The sequence below is a fragment of the Ruditapes philippinarum genome, unplaced genomic scaffold, assembly GCF_026571515.1.
Source record: "Ruditapes philippinarum isolate M1 unplaced genomic scaffold, ASM2657151v2 ctg1375_1_1_1_1, whole genome shotgun sequence".
NCBI classification, from domain to species: Eukaryota; Metazoa; Mollusca; class Bivalvia; order Venerida; family Veneridae; genus Ruditapes; species Ruditapes philippinarum.
Window position 1 is genome coordinate 288,650 of NW_026857788.1, and position 20,393 is coordinate 309,042.

Here is a 20,393-nt window from a genome sequence, read left to right on the forward strand (position 1 = left end):
ACTTACTAAAAACTTGTTTATATATGATTAAAATACTGTGAGATAAACAGGCGTTAAGCAAATTCTACAACAATTAGTAATTTATTTCACATGAATTATGATTATGATAGTGATTGGCCTGTAATTGATATTGAAGAATGTATAGGATAAAATGTACAAACTACTTTAATTATAAAAAGACTGCCCATCTCTTTTAAAAACAAGAGGGCCATGATAGCCCTAATATCACTCATGATTATCGAGGCTCTGAATTAATATTGTTAGCAATGCATGACAGGCATATAAAATGCCATTAACTTAAACTGATATCATAACATTCATATCTGCACCTGAAATAGTGCAAAAGTTCATTAGGTTTTTCCATTTATGCCTTTTAAGTTTTTATATGCTGTGACCTATTTTTGACCCCAGATGGCCCATATTCAAACTTGAGCTAGAAATCATACAAACAACCTTTCTGACCAATTTCCAGGATATTTGGGCTAAAACTGTAACCTCTAAGTGATAAAGTTTTTTTCCCATTTTTGTCTGTGTATTGGATGACCCATGTTCAAACTTGAGCTAGACATCATTAAAACAACCTTTCTGACAAATTTTCAGGATATTAGGGCTGAAAATATTTCCCTCTAGAATGTAAACAATGATTTTCCATAATTAAATAATCAGACTTTGTGTTGTCAATGATTTGATTTGATTGATTGGGTTTTACGTCACATCGACACAGTATAGGTCATATCGCGACGTTCCAGCTTTACTGGTGGAGGAAGACCTCAGGTGCCCCTCCGTGCATTAAGCTAGCTGGATAGCTTCCTCACATGAAAGAATCCAAGTCCCTGTCGGGATTCAAACCCACAGCGGTGAGGGGCAAGTGGTTTGAAGTCAATGACCTTAACCACTCGGCCACGGACGCCCCGTGTTGTCAATGTCTTATCAGCATAATTCAACAAACTGTGATACAAGTGTTGTCATAAGTGTTATTTTGTTCAAGAATCAAAACCGTACATCAAATAATAGTCAAATTTCAATTAATTGACCTTGACAGTTAAGGTCAAGGTCATATTTGAATACAGGTTTTGTCATAAAAGTTCTTTGTCTAAGTGTAAATCAAATCCATAAATTAATTGTGGCAAAATTCACTAATTTGACCTTGTGAAGGTCAAATTAAGGTAAAAGTCAAATTCAATTAAATTTCCTTTAATATCATGTCCCAAGGATTGTTGTGCACAAATGAAGACAATACATTCATAAATTACAAAATGTCAATTATAGCAAAAACTGTTACATTACAATAATTTGACCTTAAAGGTCAAGGGCAATGATGAGAGAAGGTTATTGTCAATTTGATTATCTTAAAGGTCTTGTCCCAAGGACCAATGTGTCCAAGTAAGAAGAACATCTATTTATAAATAACAATGTTATATCCATTTATTGCAAAAATCAAGCAAAATTCATTAATATGACCTTCAAAGTCAATGATCAATTTTGTCTAATTAAAGATCTTGTCCAAAGAATTGTTGTGTCCAACTATAAAGACAATCCATATATAAATAACAAAGTTATAGCAAAATCAAGCAAAATTCAAATACTTGGCCTTGAAAGTCAGTCATTTATGAATCAAGGTCAAAGTCAGTCTGGTCTACTTGAAGGTCTTGTCCGACGAGTTGTTTTGTCCAAGTGTGAAAAACCCAACAGTAGCAATAGCTCGAAATTTTGTCCTTGTAAAAGTCGAACTAAAGAAAAAACTAGCTAAATTATAAAAATGTAGCACCACCTGTTTTAAAAATTGAATGCTAGTTACCTTTCAGAGATATTTCTAGAAATTTCCATGGCTCACATGGAGCATTAATTAGTTTTGCATTGTAAAATATAAAATTAAACACAATTATGGCAAAATGGCAAGTTATTTTGAGATTAACCTGTGCCCTTATTATTATCACCTGGATGGGCATGTCACTTTCAAGTGACATTCGAGTTTCCTGTTTGACCTCACAATGTATAACTTAACCTACATCAACTTAACAAGTTCATCTATATCAACTTTCCCCTCTGATAAATAGCCTTAGCGTCCATTGCATAAAAGGTGTAAAATGAACAAATAAAATCGAACTGGTAATTTTTTCATCTTTATCAATAATTTTTATGTAATTAGAAAATAAATAAACAAATAAATTTGTCACAAAAAATGTGTGAAATTTAAATAAAATAACATAAAACAATTAATTCTTAAAATAGTACATTTTGTAGTATCTTCTTACTTTGAATTTTACAACAACTTTTCACATAAGATTAACATAACGAAATTTCATAAATGTAAATATCTGAAACATAAGTTTACAAAACAGAAAACTTGTCAATTAATAACTTGTACTACATTCACCAATATACACCTGCACACTATATATTTATCTAATACAATGTAGTATGATAAATCTGGTACAGAGGGGATCCCTCGGAAGTGATGAAAACAATACAAAATTACATGAAAATGGCAGACCCAAATTGATTGAGTCTGTTCATTAGGGATAATGGAAAAGTGCAGCATCCCTTCCCCCACCCCCCTCCCTAGAAGCTTCGGCTAAATCGGTACTTAATCTTCAACACATTATTTATGTGCTGGGATCAATTATCCCTAGGGACCACAAAAATAAAGGTATACTAAGCCTTTAAATACAAACACATTTTATATGCCACTTAACATAGTCTCTGTACATGTATAAATAAATCATAAACAAACAACATAGTGTAACTTCTAAAATAATGTGTGACCTATCATTTATATGCTCATAAAAAATCTCTTTTCCTTAAACCTTTCTAGTAGAATTACTATGAACATAAATTCTAAACATCATGATATCACTGACTGGTTGGGTTATAAATCATACTGATACATTTAATGTCATATGGCCAATTTCTAGTGTTACTGTCACAGGAAGATCTTAAATACCCTTCTGAGCATTAATTCATGCAGACTAGCTGGATAGCTTCTTCAAATGAAACAATACAAAGTCTGTGAAAGAACATTAACCAACGGAGGTTATGGGCACATTGTTCAAAGTCATAGACCTTTACTTCTCAGTCACGAAGGTCTGTCAAAATGCCATGACATACCAAATACTCATACATGCATAAAAAAAGGTCCTTGAATATATACATAAAAATAATTTTTTTATGGCATGACTAATTTCAACCTAAATAAATAAAGTTCTAATTCATTTCAATAATGGAACTATATACAGTAATCTAACTGGTATTATACAGAGATCTGCCAAGAATTTAAAAGTGCTGGGCCCTGGGTCCACTTGGTCTAAAAATGATGGGCCATTTTGTACAAAGAATGGGCCATGGGAAAATAATTAAACTTTGACCAAAACGATTTTTCTAATCATCAGTGTGTGGTAACCGTAAATGGTGGGACCATTATTAACAAGAGCCGGTTGAACCGGGTGATGCTCCCCGAATAGGTTTTGGACACAGGAAGGTATACCTCTTGTTGTGTCAGAGTTATGTCACAGACAAAGTTCAAAGTGTAAAAACAACCCAAATATTGTGCACGACACATTGTCTAAATATGGTGATCATTTTTGTGAAATAGTTGTAAAATCCGATTTCAAATAACAAAGTTATGCGCCTGACATTATTTTGCTGCAAGGTCATGCTGTGACCTTGACATTCAAGGTAGTGACCTAAATGTTGCATGCGACACGTCGATTCAATATGGTGATCATCTCTGTGAAATAGTTGTTAAATCCGACTTCCAGTAACAAAGTTATGGGCCGGACACGATTTTGCTGCAAGGTCATACCGTGACCTTGACCTTCAAGGTAGCGACCCAAATGTTGCGCGCGACACAATGTCTCATTGTGGTGATCATTTCTGTGATCTGTAAAATCCGACTTTAAATAATGAAGTTATGTGCCGGACACAATTTTGCTTCAAGGTCATGCTGTGACCTTGACCTTCAAGGTAGCGAGCCAAATGTTGCGCATGACACGACATTTTAATATGGTGATCATTTCTGTGAAATAGTTTAAAAATCTGACTTCAAATAAGGAAGTTATGGGCCAGACACGATTTTGCTGCAAGGACATGCTGTGACCTTGACCTTCAAGGTAGCGACTTAAATGTTGTGCATGACACGTCATCTTAATATGATGATCATTTCTGTGAAATACTTTTTAAATCTAACTTCAAATAGGGAAGTTATGGGCCGGACACGATTTTGCTGCAAGGTCATGCTGTGACCTTGACCTTCAAGGAAGCGACCCACATGTTGCGCGCGACACATCGTCTCAATATGGTGATCATTTCTGTGGAATATTTTTTAAATCCGACTTCAAATAATGAAGTTATGGACCGGACACGATTTTGCTGCAAGGTCATGCTGTGACCTTGACCTTCAAGGTAGCGACCCAAATGTTGCGTGCGACATGTCGTCTCAATATGGTGATCATTTCTGTGAAATATTTTTAAAATCCAACTTCAAATAACAAAGTTATAGCCCGGACACGATTTTACTGCAAGGTCATGCTGTGACCTTGACCTTCAAGGTAGCGACCCAAATGTTGTGTGCGACATGTCGTCTCAATATGGTGATCATTTCTGTGAAATATTTTTAAAATCCAACTTCAAATAATGAAGTTATGGACCGGACACGATTTTGCTGCAAGGTCATGCTGTGACCTTGATCTTCAAGGTAGCGACCCAAATGTTGTGCGCGACACGTCGTCTCAATATGGTGATCATTTCTGTGAAATATTTTTAAAATCCTACTTCAAATAACAAAGTTATAGACCGGACATGATTTTGCTGCAAGGTCATGCTGTGACCTTGACCTTCAAGGTAGCTACCCAAATGTTGCGCGCGACATGGCGTCTCAATATGGTGATCATTTCTGTGAAATATTTTTAAAATCTGACTTCAAATAATGAAGTTATAAACCGGACACGATTTTGCTGCAAGGTCATGCTGTGACCTTGACCTTCAAGGTAGCGACCCAAATGTTGCGCGCGACACGTCGTCTCAATATGGTGATCATTTCTGTGAAATATTTTTAAAATCCGACTTCAAATAACAAAGTTATGGGCCGGACATGAATTCGGGACGTACATACGGACTGAAGGACTGACGGACGGACGGATGGACAACCCGACGACTATATGCTCCCCCGAAATTTTTCGGGGAGCATAAAAATGTTCTCTTATCAATTATTTGCACTTCGAGTACATACTACAACAACAGTGACAAACTTGATTTTTTTGTTTCAATTTACAAATACAGAAGACTCAAAAGACATTTAAATATTGTGAATGCTTTAAATTAAATGACAACAAACATTTACTACACATTTCATTTCATAACAATCGAAACATTTATCAGCTTATCAATAGCAAATTTACAGAGAGGAGGTGTTAAAAAATTGTTTTTTCCAATTAAGTGTAATTTTAATGCCACTGCTTGAATTAAAAAATTGTTATTATTTTTCTCACAACTGATTTGACGCCATGTTATTGTACAGAGCGTTTTGCGACATCAGTATAAAACCTGTTGCTGTTTGTACCGGTTTTGACTTGATGACTAATTAACCTAATGAACAGGTTTTGTTTTCGTGCTGATACAAGTTCGGCACAGATTTAGACACACCACTGTCCAATGGCCATTTGCTTCCAATTTTTCTGCGCCCTTTTCATGTTATTAGTGCCAATGGCACAAAATTGCATCCTCAGAAGATCACTGGCATATATGATAAATTTGAATATAGTTTTTATACACTATCCCCGGATTAAAAATTGAAACTTTCCCTCCAACAATTACTATGCATGTACTCATATAAAAAAATAAATAATATGATCATACAAAAAATATGATAAAGGTTAAATAAATAACATAAATAACTCTTTAACTATTTAAATAATGAAACATGAACAGGTGAAAAATAATGGACAACCTGAAAAAGATTTACCACAGTGGGTTATACAAACATTTTCTGCTGAAAGCCATATTTTTAATAACTGAAAACTAAACAGACTTAAAACAGACATCACATGGTTAGATGCTTAATTTTGTTATTAAAATCAATAAATATAATTAAATAAAAGATTATCAGGTCAAAAATTCTAGAAATCTCAGGTCTCAAATATGAGAAAAAAAATTGTCTGGGCACATATTTATATAAAAATCTAATATTTGAGCCACGTCACGACAAAACCAACATTATGGGTTTGCGACCAGCATGGATCCAGACCAGCCTGCGCATCCGCGCAGTCTGATCAGGATCCATGCTGTTCGCTCACAAACCCTATAGCAAGAAGAGAAACTGATAGCGAACAGCATGTATCCTGGTCAGACTGCACGGATGCGCAGGCAGGTCTGGATCCATGCTGGTCGCAAACCCATTCATTGTGTTGGTTTTGTCGTGACGCTGCTCATTTTAGCATGTGATTATAACATGTAGCTGTATCACTTTGCCTAGAAGTGAGTTTTAAGTTCATATATAATTTTGTCAAAGGATTTAGTGGAAAGATTTTGTGGTATAAAACAAACGTCCTAACTTAAGTCAACAAAAGCGGCAAAACATTGTTTTTAATCCCTCCTGACAAGAGTTATGTACTCATCCCAACAAGAGGAGCAAATGATTATTAACAAGCTTTTTAGTTATGTCTCAATGGATTCTGAGAAAATGTGTAGCAAACACTAAACCATGGATTGATACTGACATGGACACTGACATCAACTCTTAATCCCCCAAGACAGCTCTCTCTCTCTATATATATACATGTATATTTACATAAAATCGAGCTAAAAATGACCCTATGTCACCTTACTTACAGTATCTCATGAAACAACAAAATTTACAATACATTTTCCAGTTGAGATACAACTTTTATGCATTTTGCCCCAAATCTCATCAAACAGAACACCAAATTTGTCAGCATTCTTTAAGTAGTTTATGTCCATCACATTGGAAAGCTTAATCAGATCAGAATGTTGTTAAGGCAACCATTAACTGAATACAACAAGCATTAGAATTTCTCTGTGGGACTGTCCCCTGATCCTTTATCTCTATGTTGATCTATTACTTTCACATCAATGCTTGATAAGTCTTGCAGCTTCTCCCGGGCTCGTTGTTCATATTCTAACTCTTTTTCTTCCTAGAACAAAAGATATATATAACAGTTTGATAGTAAATTAATACTACATTGAATCATTCAGGCAATTAAAACTGCATACTATTAAAGATCCTGTAACACAATTTTTTTATGGTTTTAAATCATAAATATGATGCTCAAATTAAGATTTATCAATATTGTAGGTTCCAAAAAGCATTATTTATAAAGATATTACCGAATTTAACATTTCATGTAAATAAAGGGAGGTAATAAAAAAATTATTTTCTATAAAGTTTAAGTCAAATTTTACAATAAGAAATGAATGCATATATTTTAATGATACACATAATATGCACAAATATTTGCAGTACATATTTTACATATTCTTCGATGTTTGAAAATTGTTTTATTTGCATAATTATGTACATATATATAATTTCACTTAGTGTGGTTTACCACTTTGATTACAACATACAGGATCTTTAAAAAGTAAGCTCAATCATTAACCAAAAAGTAGCATATTGCTGCAAAGTCCTTCTACTAATTAAAATCACTAATATATCAGCCCAATAATAAATAAAAGCATAGGTCTAATTCCCTCTAAATCTTTACATGAAATATCATTTCAGAATATCTAATATTCATATGGTTCCTTGAACTTACATCTTGAGCTAGAAAGTTAAATAAGTCTGAATTCTAAAATTTTTCCTTTTTCCCAAAACATTACAATGATTTATTTTATGAGAAAAGTTTATGCTTAATACTGTTTATTAAGCAACCCTTGAATCCATGCTTATTTTTACTATAACACATGTTACAAAAAAGTGAAGTATCAAGTTTCAATATTTTAGCTGATGAAGAGGGTAACATCATTTTAAATCTTATGATGCTTAATTTCTAAGGCAAAGCTAAAACTTGCTCCAGCTATGTTTTGTTTTGTTTTGGGTTTTACGTCACATCGACACAGTATAGGTCATATCGCGACGTTCCAACTTTACTGGTGGAGGAAGACCTCAGGTGCCCTTCCGTGCATTATTTCAGGCACGAATGGGTACCTGAGTAGAACCACCGACGTTCCGTAAGCTAGCTGGATAGCTTCCTCACATGAAATTCAGCTATGTAATACTAAACATTTTGAAAGCAAAATGGTTACCTCGGATTTTAATCTGTAAAACTCATCTATAGCAGACTGGTATTTTGGAGTTGTAATTCCAAAGAACCAAGCTAATTTTTCACCACAGGAATCTGCCACTGAAATATAAAAAAGAATAATTTCATCAACTATTTATTTCACCAGGAAATTTATGAATAAATTATATATGTTTATATCAGTGTAATAAAGAAAAGGAAAGTTTCATTATATGACCATTAGAGGTATTATTTTCATGCGGGGCATAGCCTCAAACATAAATTGTTTACTTGCTAGTTTTCAAAATATAAATTGTGGTTTTCTATGCAAAACAAACAAACTTTCTGTTTCATAACTTTTGAATGAAAATACATTTTGCCGCTAAATATCATGCCGTCATGAATGTATAGTATATAAGAAATCAAAACATTAACGTGTTTGTAACAAAATGTCACACTACCTCCAAGTGTTTTGAATGCTGCTGTGGAAATGTAAAACCAGAACCATGGCCCCCATGTCAGTGTTTTCTAAAAACAAATAATCAAAGAACATCATAATAATACAAGTAAACAATAACAAAACAAGTTCTTTTAAGAAGAGCTGAGGTAGAGTAAGTGGTTCATATTTTTGCCTCTTAACCAACAAATCATGGTTTAGATCCAGTTCAAAAAATCTTTCTTCACAACCAAGCTTAAATGAATCACTAATAATGTTTAAACTAACTTACAGGGTCAACAGGTGGGGGTGGGGGAGGTGCTTCATCTTCCTCATCAGTGGAATATTCCTCCAATACCCCATCACTAAAATGAATCAGTCTTCTTGGAACTTTTTTCCTCTTCGGCTGATCAGGGTCTAGTGGAACATTTGTGAAGTCTGAACTTACTGGCTGCAATATTAAAGTTTTGAAGTCCCAATTTGATTAAAAAAATCATTTCTATGTGGCAGTATTACATGGTCCAAAAAAAAAAGGAGTAATCATTGATGAATTGATTGTATTCATAATAAGTGACAGATATTTCTCACCACCACTGGTAAGCAGGCTCTCCATAGTCAATTCACACTATTAAAGACTTTTCACTCATCAATTTCATACCAAAAATAAAAATTTAAAATATACTCTGTTCTTATGATATCGTAGATTTTATGATATCATTGCATTTACATTTTCTGTGACTGCTGCTGCAAGTGAAAGCAAGACATGTTGATGATACTTTTCTTAAAATTGTGACACTACATTGTAAATCGCATAGCATCAGCCAATAAATTTAATTTTGTGAATAAAATACATTCCTTGTAAGAAAACTATTTTCTAAAATCTTCATAATTGACTTCTATTTCTGTTAATTGTTTTTGCACAGTCAATTGAAATATGTTATTATCAAATATCCTGGCATATTGACTGATCATAAGGCTTGAATTTTATAGTAAGGTAGCTGTTGGAAGATTTTCACAACATAATTTGAAGATTATGACACATGTATCCTTCCTGTCAGGGCTCACGCTGTCGGTCGCCATAGTCGCCATTTGCGATTATTTTATAAGATTGGCGATTATTTTTGCATTTTGGCTACAAAATCTGGCGATTATTTTTTACTTCCAACAGTGTTTATATAAGGTGTAAAAATCGATAAAGAATGCAGTAGACCCAATTAACACCAGCGGGGTGGATTTAATTGAGTGCCAACTTTTTATCGGTCACGTGCCGCTTACCATATTGCCCGAGGTGATAAAAATACATGCGAGATGTAAAATTGTATAAGTACTTAAAAGATATTGTCCAGCATTTAAATAGCCATCAAATATCCGTCAATTAGCCAAAAAGATCGTCTTAAAATTGATAAAGTGGATATTGACCAACCCAAAATTTACCGTAAATTGCAGTAATGGCAAATTTTGATTTTTTTTGTTTTAAGCTGCTTGACTAAATCGCCAGTGGAAAACAATGATAAAATATTTAAAAAGTATTTATTTTTAAACAACTTTTTGGAAGTTCCATACAAGCATTTTTTGGGATTACCGTGATACCGCAGTAACCTCCTCTGAAATCACCAAAATTGGCAGACAACGGAAATAGTTTAAAACAAGATTGCATTTGAGAAAAATGCTATGCCACCGCATGTTTCAAATTTCATAGCTGTACATCAAAGGACAAGAAAGTAGGTCACATCATCAAAATCTAGGTCAAAGTTCAATTTTACAACTAAAACTGTGCACATGGTCAAAATGTCATTGCTGTCATTGCTGTACATCAAAGGACAAGAAAGTAGGTCAAGGCATAATTTTGACCCAAGGGTTTAATAACAATCTTGATACAGGTCCACCAAACAACATTTCAAGTCAAATACATTGTATCTAAGCTATAGCTTTCTCCCATTCAGAAAACATTTGTTTTATTTTCTGTTTTTACTACGTGAACATAATGAGAATCACTGCCCCCGGGCCCCGGGCAGGGCCAATTTTTGACATTTGAACAACTTTGGTAGAGGACCTATAGATGATATTATATATCAAACATCAAAGCTCTATGCCTTGAACCTTCAGACAAAATTTTTTTTTTCACTATATGTACATAATGAAAATCAATGACCCCCGGGGCGGAACCAATTTTGACCCCAGGGCTATAATTTGAACAATCTTGCTAGAGGTCCACTACACAATGTTTCATGCAAAATATCTTAACTCTATCCTTTGTAAATTTAGAGAAGACAAGAGGCAACATTTGAACAACTTTGGTAGAGTACTATTAGATGATATTATTTAACAAATATTAAAGCTCTAAGCCTTGTACCTTCAGACAATAAGATTTTTTTATTTTTTACTATATGTATATATTGTAATCAATGACCCCCAGGGCGGGGGCAATTTTGACCCCAGGACTATAGTTTGAACAATCTTGCTAGAGGTTTACAACACAATGTTTCATGCAAAATATCTAACCTGTAGCATTTGTCAATTGCTAGAAGAATTTTTTTCAAGTTTTTACTATATACATATAAGGAAAACCAATGACCCCTGGGGCATGGCTGATTTTGACCCCAGGGCTATAATTACACAATCTGGGTAGAGGTCTACCAGACAATGCCTTATGCAAAATATCTAAGCTCTAGACCTTTTGGGTCTTTACAAGAAGGTGTTTTAAGTTTTTACTATATGTACATATAGCGAAAATCAATGACCCGGGGCGGGGCCGATTTTGACCCAAGGGCTATAATTTGAACAATCTTGGTAAGGGTCTACCAGATGATGCCTTATGCAAAATATCTAAGCTCTAGGCCTTTTGGGTTTTTACAAGAAGGTATTTTAAGTTTTTACTATATGTACATAGTGAAAATCAATGACCCCCCGGGGCGGCGCCAATTTTGACCCCAGGGCTATAATTTGAACAATCTTGTTAGAGGTCTACTAGACAATGCCTTATGCAAAATATCTAAGCTCTAGGCCTTTTGGGTCTTTACAAGAAGATTTTTTTAATTTATTCTTATAATTCCTTTTGGTTGCCATGGCAACCAGATTTCTATATGGAATGAAATTCTTTGAACAACTTTGGAAGCCCTTCACCCAAGGAACAATCCTGCCAAGTTTGGTTGAAATTGGACTAGTGGTTTTTCACAAGAAGATTTTTTAAGTTCACTATATAATCTATATAACACACACACAAACACACACACAAACACACACACACACAGGTGAATCGCTATATGCCACCGCATCGCAGATGCTGCGGTGGCATAAAAAGACATTTAAATATCCTGGTTGTACTATCTACCGGGAATGTAACCCTTATTAGGTCCACCATCATATAATACAGAAAAATCTAGAATAAAATAGTTATTTTCTGTAGAAGGTACCATTTTTTGATAAAAATAACAATCATCCAAAAGAAATTTTAACTATACATCAAAAAGATAGTTCTGTTAATAGCGAGCTCGACGAGCTGGCCCACAGGGCCTGCTCGCAAAGCGAGCTTTACAGTAACGCGAGTACCTGCTAAGTGATGGTTTTGAAAACTTTCGTCCGAAGTACCGAATTGAACACATCGGAACTTTTCGAATTTAAAGACAACGATAAAAACTGAGGAATTCTGACTGAAAACAGATGTGTAGACTAATCACCCGCGCACGTCTATGGGAACCATAATTGGACAGGGAACCAGAATAACGGAAGCTGTGTATAAAATATCGAATGACAGTTTTAAAACGGAAAATGAACAATTTTTTGTCGAATTTTGTTGTGAAAACTATCTAGAATGAAAGAAAATAGTCTAACTAAGAAAATGAATCCGAACACCAATATCTTTTATTCAGTCGTTAACGCTGTACAGACGTTTAAAGTATTGTTTATGTGACGTCACAATGTAGCGCCAAACAGCATGTGCAAAACAATCAAATCAAGTACGCTATTTTAATGTCGCAAACGTTTTAAATTTACATTTATTTCACTTTTAATAATCTTTATTTTGCTTGAAAAATTATAGAGTGAAATAAAATAAACAAACAAAGTTTTATCAACGTTTTCAAAACTCGTTATTCATTTAACGACAGGGGCGGAGCCATATTTAAGACAGTATGTGTGACGTCACACACACTCGTCACTGCATTTGAAATAAAAATGAGCGATTATTTCATACTATTTCACGTTAAAAGTACATCGAGCTCGCTTTGAGGCTTTGCCTTTTTCATATTAACCTTATATGAGTGGCAGCCATCTTTGTTTTAAAGTACTTAATACCAGGAATGACTTTTAAGCAATCAATAAAAAGTTAAAAACATATGTAAATGGTCCATTACTGTTAATGATACTAAAGTTCTATTCAATATTTATCAGTTATCACACAGTAAAAGGGTAACAATTTGATAAGCATTTGCATACACATTCAAAATATCATGTTCAGTCCAAATCGTTAGCTATATTACTGGTTTTTAAACGTAAAACACATTTATGTGAATAGGGTTACTAAAACTTTGAATTTTCTTGAAAAAATGCTATGTTTTGTATGAAAATTAATGTGAAAAAACTTGTATACAAAAGAAATTTTTGGCAATCTCCTGGATTAGACCTATATGTATTTTTCAAAAATAAAACTTGTATATAATACACTAAAGAAAATGGAATGAACCTTATATATACTCCTGGTTTAGACCCCCGGGTTTAATCCAGGATATAGCCAAATTTTTTATGTAAGTATTGTTTGTAATATCTGGACATTCCCGGTACAAAGTACTGGTCAGGGACCATCAACCGGACACTTTTTGAACATTTTTCTATACAAATTTCATAATTTTAAAGCTAAAGGTACGAAAATTTGACACAGTACAGCTAGGTTCTTCTCCTAACTAACAAACTAGTTTGTTTAGTTCTGATAATGTTGACTCTTATATCCGAGGCCCGTCAAGGAGGGTATCAAAATTACCTAAATTGTACATACTACAGTACCATGTGTCCGGACAGATATGTAATAATGTTGATTTAATTCAGATAAAAGCTTTGGTGTTCTTTTTTTTATTTTTAACATGACACACAATATTTCAGCAGCAAATGCTGAAGTTTTGGATATTCTATTGTTTACTTTGCAAATAATTATTGCTGTTATATGAGGTCAGGCATTGCTTTCTTGCCCCCCAAATTTCAACGTCAACAATCTTGAAATAGACATTAAAATATTACCATTTACGGAGGTTGAAATAAATTTATTTACTTAATTATAGAAGAAACATGCATTTATTGTTGATAAAAAAGTGACTGACAACCACAGAAAAAAGAAAATTCTAAATCAAGCATTTTCGGGGCCGTCCGGGTTTGGTGGTTGTCCGGTTTTGGTGGTCCCCAACCAGTACCTCCTGGTATAAAGTGCCTTGAGGATTAGTCCAAATATTTAGACGTAACCGCGGATTTGAAGCTATTTTTTTACATGGGTCAAATCCGCTTTAACGTCTAAAGATATATATTTAAAAATCCATAGCAAAATGAAAAACAATAAACATGCACAATCATTCAAACTTCCCATGTAAAATGTTACTAATAATCATAATCCTACCACAAATGTGTATTTTCCTTATCAAAATTAACTTATTCAAATTTTAAACAATTTAAAAAAATCCTGTGTAAAAATTGTGTAAACAGCCTCCATATTGTGTGTACTACGCAATGCGGTGATTACTGGAACCAAATTTTTTAGACAAATTTTTACTGCGTGCACCTGTCAGCGTCTAAAATCACAACAGAAAAAGTTTCGTTCAGACTAATTTCGTACTATTGTTTTTTGAGTGACGTCACAGCATGACCGGGAATTTCCAATATGGGGGTCAACACAAAATATATTTCATGTGTCTTCTTAAATATATGGATAAATAAACTACTTATTGTGAGTAATTTTTGCAAATTTTTACAGTTTTTGGGAATATATGCTTCCGTCTTTTATGCAATCAATTGCTTTTTGTGATAAATAGCATTTAAGTTGTGATTTACCGGTAAATTCAAATCGACTCTAGAAGCGTGTCGATTTGTGCTATGGGAAATTAGCCAGTTATTGAAAGACTTCGCATTTTCCGATTAACGTCAAACTGTAAAAAAAAGAAAATGCGATGTCTTTCAATGAAGGACTACTTGAGGATAGGATCTTCAGAAATAAATTTTTGACAGAAAACTGTCACTTATTAAATAGAAGAAAAATCTCATTTATGTATGATTTTTACATTCAAATATTTTCTGATAAACATTAAGTTCCCTGATATCTTAGAACCCTGGGCTACTTGTGATAAATTTGTGTTCACCATTTTATTTTTGGAATACAAGTATTAGTATTAGTTTTAACTTATCCAGAATGCTGTTTATGTTAGAATATCCCAGGGTCTATTCCAGGATATAGCTTAAAGTAGATCAATGAACTACTGTCTGAATGAAAAAACGGAGTCCCTATAAACACTGATAAACACCTAAAGAACGCCCAAAAAGTGAAAAGGATAATATCTAAAAAATTTATATCCTGGGGAGATCTAGGAAAAATAGACGAGCGACATTTATGACTTATGTGCATACAAATAATTTCAATGAAAGTTTCAACAATATTCTTTGCTAACCTGCGCTGAATAACTCGAAATTTCATTTTCTGTATTCATTTTCGTCATATTTTTGGACTTCCGGAAACAATGATTAGAGGAGCTTGATTAAAATAACTAACTAGTTTTACGAACATGTTCTAGCATTCACTAATCGAGTAGACTAAGCTGTTCATGTATATAAAAATTGTATCTGAAAATAAATCAGATGAACAAAAGAAAATACAACAAGCAGATTATATAAAGATTTATATGACATGCAGGACACAGGCGGCAGTATCAGTGTTTGGACACCCCACCCCTATCTGCCCCTGGACCCCTAAGTACTAATTGTAACCCTGAAAAAAATTCAACACTCTAAGGCTTACTGTAAGGTACCAAATACAAAACCACCGATGAAATTATATAAAAAAAAAATTTTCCACTATCAAAATTATAGTTATATAAGTCTATAACTATAATTTTGATAGTGGAAATTTTTTTTTATATAATTTCATCGGTGGTTTTGTATTTGGTACCTTATAGTAAGCCTTAGAGTGTTGAATTTTTTTCAGGGTTGTAGTAGGGGTCCAGGGGCAGATAGGGGTGGGGTGTCCAAACACTGATACTGCCGCCTGTGATGCAGGACTGATCATTAAGCTACTAATTTCTTAGTTCTACCTTTCATATGATGTTCCGGTCACAAATTTAGTTAGATAATAATGGGTTTTCAAAGTTGTCCAAAATTTTTAAATAATGTCCCCCTATCTGCCCGGGAGCTAGAAAGAAGTAAAGCAATAATGACCTTAACTAACAACAAAGACATGGTCACTATAAAACTAGTGATTGGAGGATAAGGAATCATTAACAAACACTTTCTTAATATATTCTCAGTACTGAGTATGCCCAAATATTTCAAAATGCATCCATAAATGTTGACCGGACATAACAATCATACCATCATATCAAGACTTTTAACATTCAATTGTGATCTTGCTAAACCGGATCTTGTTCATTACATGTCAAACAGAGTTCCCTATCTAAACTTTTTGACCACAATAAGATGTGCATCTGTTGATTTGGCTGTTTTGACACTCCCTGACCACATGTACTAGTCATTATCATCGATTAACCGTTTTAAAATTTTCCATTTTGAAAAGTTCCTTAATTACCAATAACTGAACTCATATGATGCAGTTGCAAGCAACAACCCATTCGTTTTGTTTTTGTTTGTTGTTGTTTTTTTTCCCGACAACTTCGTACAAAGAGTTACTGAAGCCGCCCGAGGATTCTGGTTGGCAATTTAACAGGTGAAATGTAGTGAGTGCGAATACTAATATATACGTTGACCTATTTATTAACATAATTAAATGCAACCAAATAACAATTACGGTTGTATAATGAATTATTTCTATAAAAAAACACATTTTTATGATTTGATTTTTCTACTCTAAATTTAATTAGTATTCAACACGTACATTATATTTAACTATTTAATAAAGCTCTTAAATAACCTGAGTGAGGCTGACCGCCGTTTCAGAGGGTGCATGACACTTTCACCCTAACTTGAACAAAATCTTCCATAATAATTTGTAGTCCTATAAATACAACGTAACTTTGAGATATCTTTACTAAAGTCTTGGCATCATAAACTAAGACACGCACGTATAACGTCTCGGAGTTGGACTATCTTAATTGTTAATTTATTTTATAGGCATATATACATGTAGTAGATTTCAGATAAAAACTTAAACATGATCGTGATGTAACGTGATGTAGTTTTTCATTTATAATAATGGATTTCGAGATATAGAGGCGAGAAGAAAGTTAATATATAATAATTACTAATATTTTAATATATCGTCGCTTAACTCATAAAATCTCTTAAATACATGTACTAAATTGATGTCTTGAGAAAAATGACTTTCAACGGTTGAATGTATCACAAATAATTAAAGGCAAGTTTTCACATGTCCATAGTGTGTCACTGAGTGATAAAAAAGTGTTTTTTTTTAATTTGTTAATACGGAAAAAAGCTATCAAGAAAGAATGGGCTTGTGCAGAGAGCAAAAATAATAGTAGAATATTTATTGTTATTTAAAGTGCGTTTTTTGAGATAGAGCAAACTTATTTTACAATATTGAATTTTATTGGTAAAACTTTTCGTGAGTTTTAACTGGTGTTAAAATTTGATCCAGTTTTTAACTCTTATATGTCATTGTTATAACTGATCGACTTCAGATTACCATTAGAGCATAGAAAATTCTACTTAACATGGTCACATGCATATTATGTGGTGCATAAAATGCATAAAATGCATACATTTAAGTGTTGCTTTCTTGATTCTTACAATCCACTCAAATTACAAAAAAAAGAGTTCAAAATATGCAAAAATAGTCCTTACTGCGTTAGTAACGCAGTAAACATATGGTGACAAATAGTGCAAAATCAGTCATTAATTGCACATAAGAAGTAAATTTTTACTTGAATATTGAATCTTTTTTACTTTTCTTGCAGTCTTAGTATATTTTCCCCCAAGTTTGTTTGTCTTAAAATATTTTGGCTCATCTGGAGGCATGCAGCTTTAAACTGTCTAGAATACATGTATACACGTATTTCCGGTATGCTCGAACCATTAAATTAATACCGGCGGTGATTTAGGCTGAGTACGGTGGCTTTACCGATGGTGCTTAATTAATATGCTTAGAATCTAGAGAATAGACTGGCACACTTTGATAGTGATAGGATAACCAAATAAATATTTGATCAATATCTGGAAAAAGTGATACAGGTCTAGTAAGCATTTAAATCAGCAAATTTACTTGAAAAGACTAGTGCAGACTCGGTTTGATTGAATCTGTACATGAGGGATACTGAAATAGTGCAACATCCAGCACGCGCCCTAGCACGGGGCTTGAGCGGTACTCAATTTTCAACACTTAAAAATTCTGGAATCAATGATCCCGAAGAACCAGAAAAATATAACAAATATAGGTTTACGAGTACAGTATATTTGGGGAAAAAACAAGTCAAAAAGAAATATATATAAATGTATACATATATACTATAACAAATATATTGAAAATAGTTCTTATTTTCCCCCTTTAAGTATAGTGTCAAATTACCGGTATGATACTGAACGAGTATACTAAACTTGAAGCGAAAGCTATGATGTTTTCTGAGACAACAAAGTTAATCACGCCGGCAAAAAATCTAAGCCAAGAAAGGGACAGATTAGTTTGAAAAAATTAAGATGTTTTAGATTTTCTTCCCTTTTGACATAGCATTACATCATGAAAGAATTTTGTCCAAAAAAGTTACAGGACAAAATCTTAATAGAATAGTTGTTATTGTTTATGGTGTTCTATAATTTATTTAGAAGGCCGCATTTAAAATTAAGATATGTTATATGTATTATAGTGAATAAGTATACCAAGTTTGAAGTGAACAGTTTTAACAGTTTTGAGAAAATAGAGCTTAACAAATAGATTAACAAGTATGGTAGATTCATTGCAATAATTCCACATTTCTCCGACAAAAAACGGAGCTAAAAAAGATAATTCACCACTGATTTGAACAGATAAAATATCATAATTGTCTTTTTGTAACACTGACGAATTGGATTATTTTAGTACATTTATTTACTATTTTAGTAACATTGTTTCGTTAAGATAATATTTAGAAGAATTTTTCCCCGGTTGTTTTCGTTAACTAGACTACTTCCAATGACTAAGAAAGTAATATAATCTTTGAAGTAAGCTCTTCTCATTATTGTTGTCAGCGTCGGTATTGTCCTGACCATCTAAGATACGCTTAGCAGTAGGGTCCGCTTTTCTCCAACCATCACGAAGCTGTTGACTAAGCTCTGAAACAAGACTTGGATACGCAGACGCTGCAATGTTGAAATTTTCATCACTGTCATTAATGTGGTCGTACAGCTCGACTCCAGAAACTTGATTCCAATTTGGTTCGTTAATTGTACTGTATCTGAACGCAACCCATTCCGTATAACGATATTGTTCCGTGCGCATCGTGTACCCCATGATCCGCCCACTTCCTGGATATGGGCTAGGTGTTTGAGAGAATGCCGCCTTCTTTATAGGTGTGTCAGGGTTGTCAATCAATGGCATCAGACTTTCCCCTTCATGACAAAGCGCTTCATTTTCAGAGTTTTCGGGACACTGTGGAATTGTACCAAGACCTGCTGCTTCAGCTAAGGTTGGGAACAAGTCTACGAACTCGACCAACTGTTCTGTAACTATTCCATTTTCAGTCTTTCCAGGAACTCGTATCATCATCGGCGCGTGCGTGGAGAGCTCAAAATTTGTTCTTTTCCCCCATTCGCCATGCTCGCCTAACTGGTAGCCGTGGTCACCAACAAGCGATATTATTGTATCATCTAAAAGTTGTTGTGCTTCCAGTTCATCATAAATCTTTCCAACAAGTGTGTCAATGTACGAGACGGTGGCATAATATGCTCGTCTTAAATCTTTGACAACACCGTCAGGCAAAACCGTATCAATGTCGCCTGTAGGATTGAAAACCTCTATATCCTGAAACGTTCTTAATCCAGAATATGTACTCCAAGCCACTTCGGGCATTTGATCAGGCGCTTGGTCATTGTCCGGCAAGCTTATAGAATCTGCCGAATAGTTTGAGAGAAATGATTCTGGAAAAACAAATGGTTCGTGTGGTTTGTGGAACCCAACAGCGAGAAAGAAATTTTCATCTGAAGCTGCCAATTCTCGAATTCTGTCAATAGCTTCATCTGCTACCTGCATATCTCTCAGAGGTCGAGAGACAAGATCAGTGTCAGGCACAGCATCCCAGCTTTTTTGCCTATTTTCAAAGTTAGCTGTACCGTGGAAATATGGGTCCGACCAAGATAAAGGATCGTCATTTCCGGAATCTGCACCAGGGTGGAAAATTTTGCCCATTCCAATAGAGCGATAACCGTTGTCTTTGAAATGCTGAGGTATAGTCGTGAAGTTCCCTCCGACATCCCGGAAATATGAACTCAAATCATAGACATGTGTAGTGTCCGGACGCCTGCCAGTTAAAAGTGAGGATCTACTGGGAGAACACACCGCTTGTTGAACATAGGCTCGCTTGAAGAGTATACTT

General features: G+C 34.1%; 1 protein-coding gene across 1 annotated transcript; it reads right to left on the bottom strand.

Moving 5' to 3' along the window:
- Positions 1-6,396: 6,396 nt before the first annotated feature.
- On the bottom strand, positions 6,397-15,409 carry LOC132751042 (protein FAM177A1-like). Its single transcript, XM_060741139.1, has 5 exons — positions 15,312-15,409; positions 8,963-9,121; positions 8,696-8,762; positions 8,260-8,357; positions 6,397-7,148 (listed from the first exon to the last, which is right to left on the bottom strand). Exons 1-5 carry the CDS (start codon positions 15,357-15,359, stop codon positions 7,020-7,022), a joined length of 501 nt encoding a protein of 166 aa, XP_060597122.1. The 5' UTR covers positions 15,360-15,409; the 3' UTR covers positions 6,397-7,019.
- Positions 15,410-20,393: the final 4,984 nt, after the last annotated feature.

Excerpts from the sequence above, each read along its gene's own strand:
- LOC132751042 (XM_060741139.1), bottom strand. The coding sequence starts at position 15,359 with ATGACGAAAATGAATACAGAAAATGAAATTTCGAGTTATTCAGCGCAG. Across the intron at positions 9,122-15,311 it reads TTTCGAGTTATTCAGCGCAG|CCAGTAAGTTCAGACTTCAC; the intron begins GTTAGCAAAGAA and ends TTAATATTGCAG. Across the intron at positions 8,358-8,695 it reads AGCATTCAAAACACTTGGAG|TGGCAGATTCCTGTGGTGAA; the intron begins GTAGTGTGACAT and ends TTTATATTTCAG.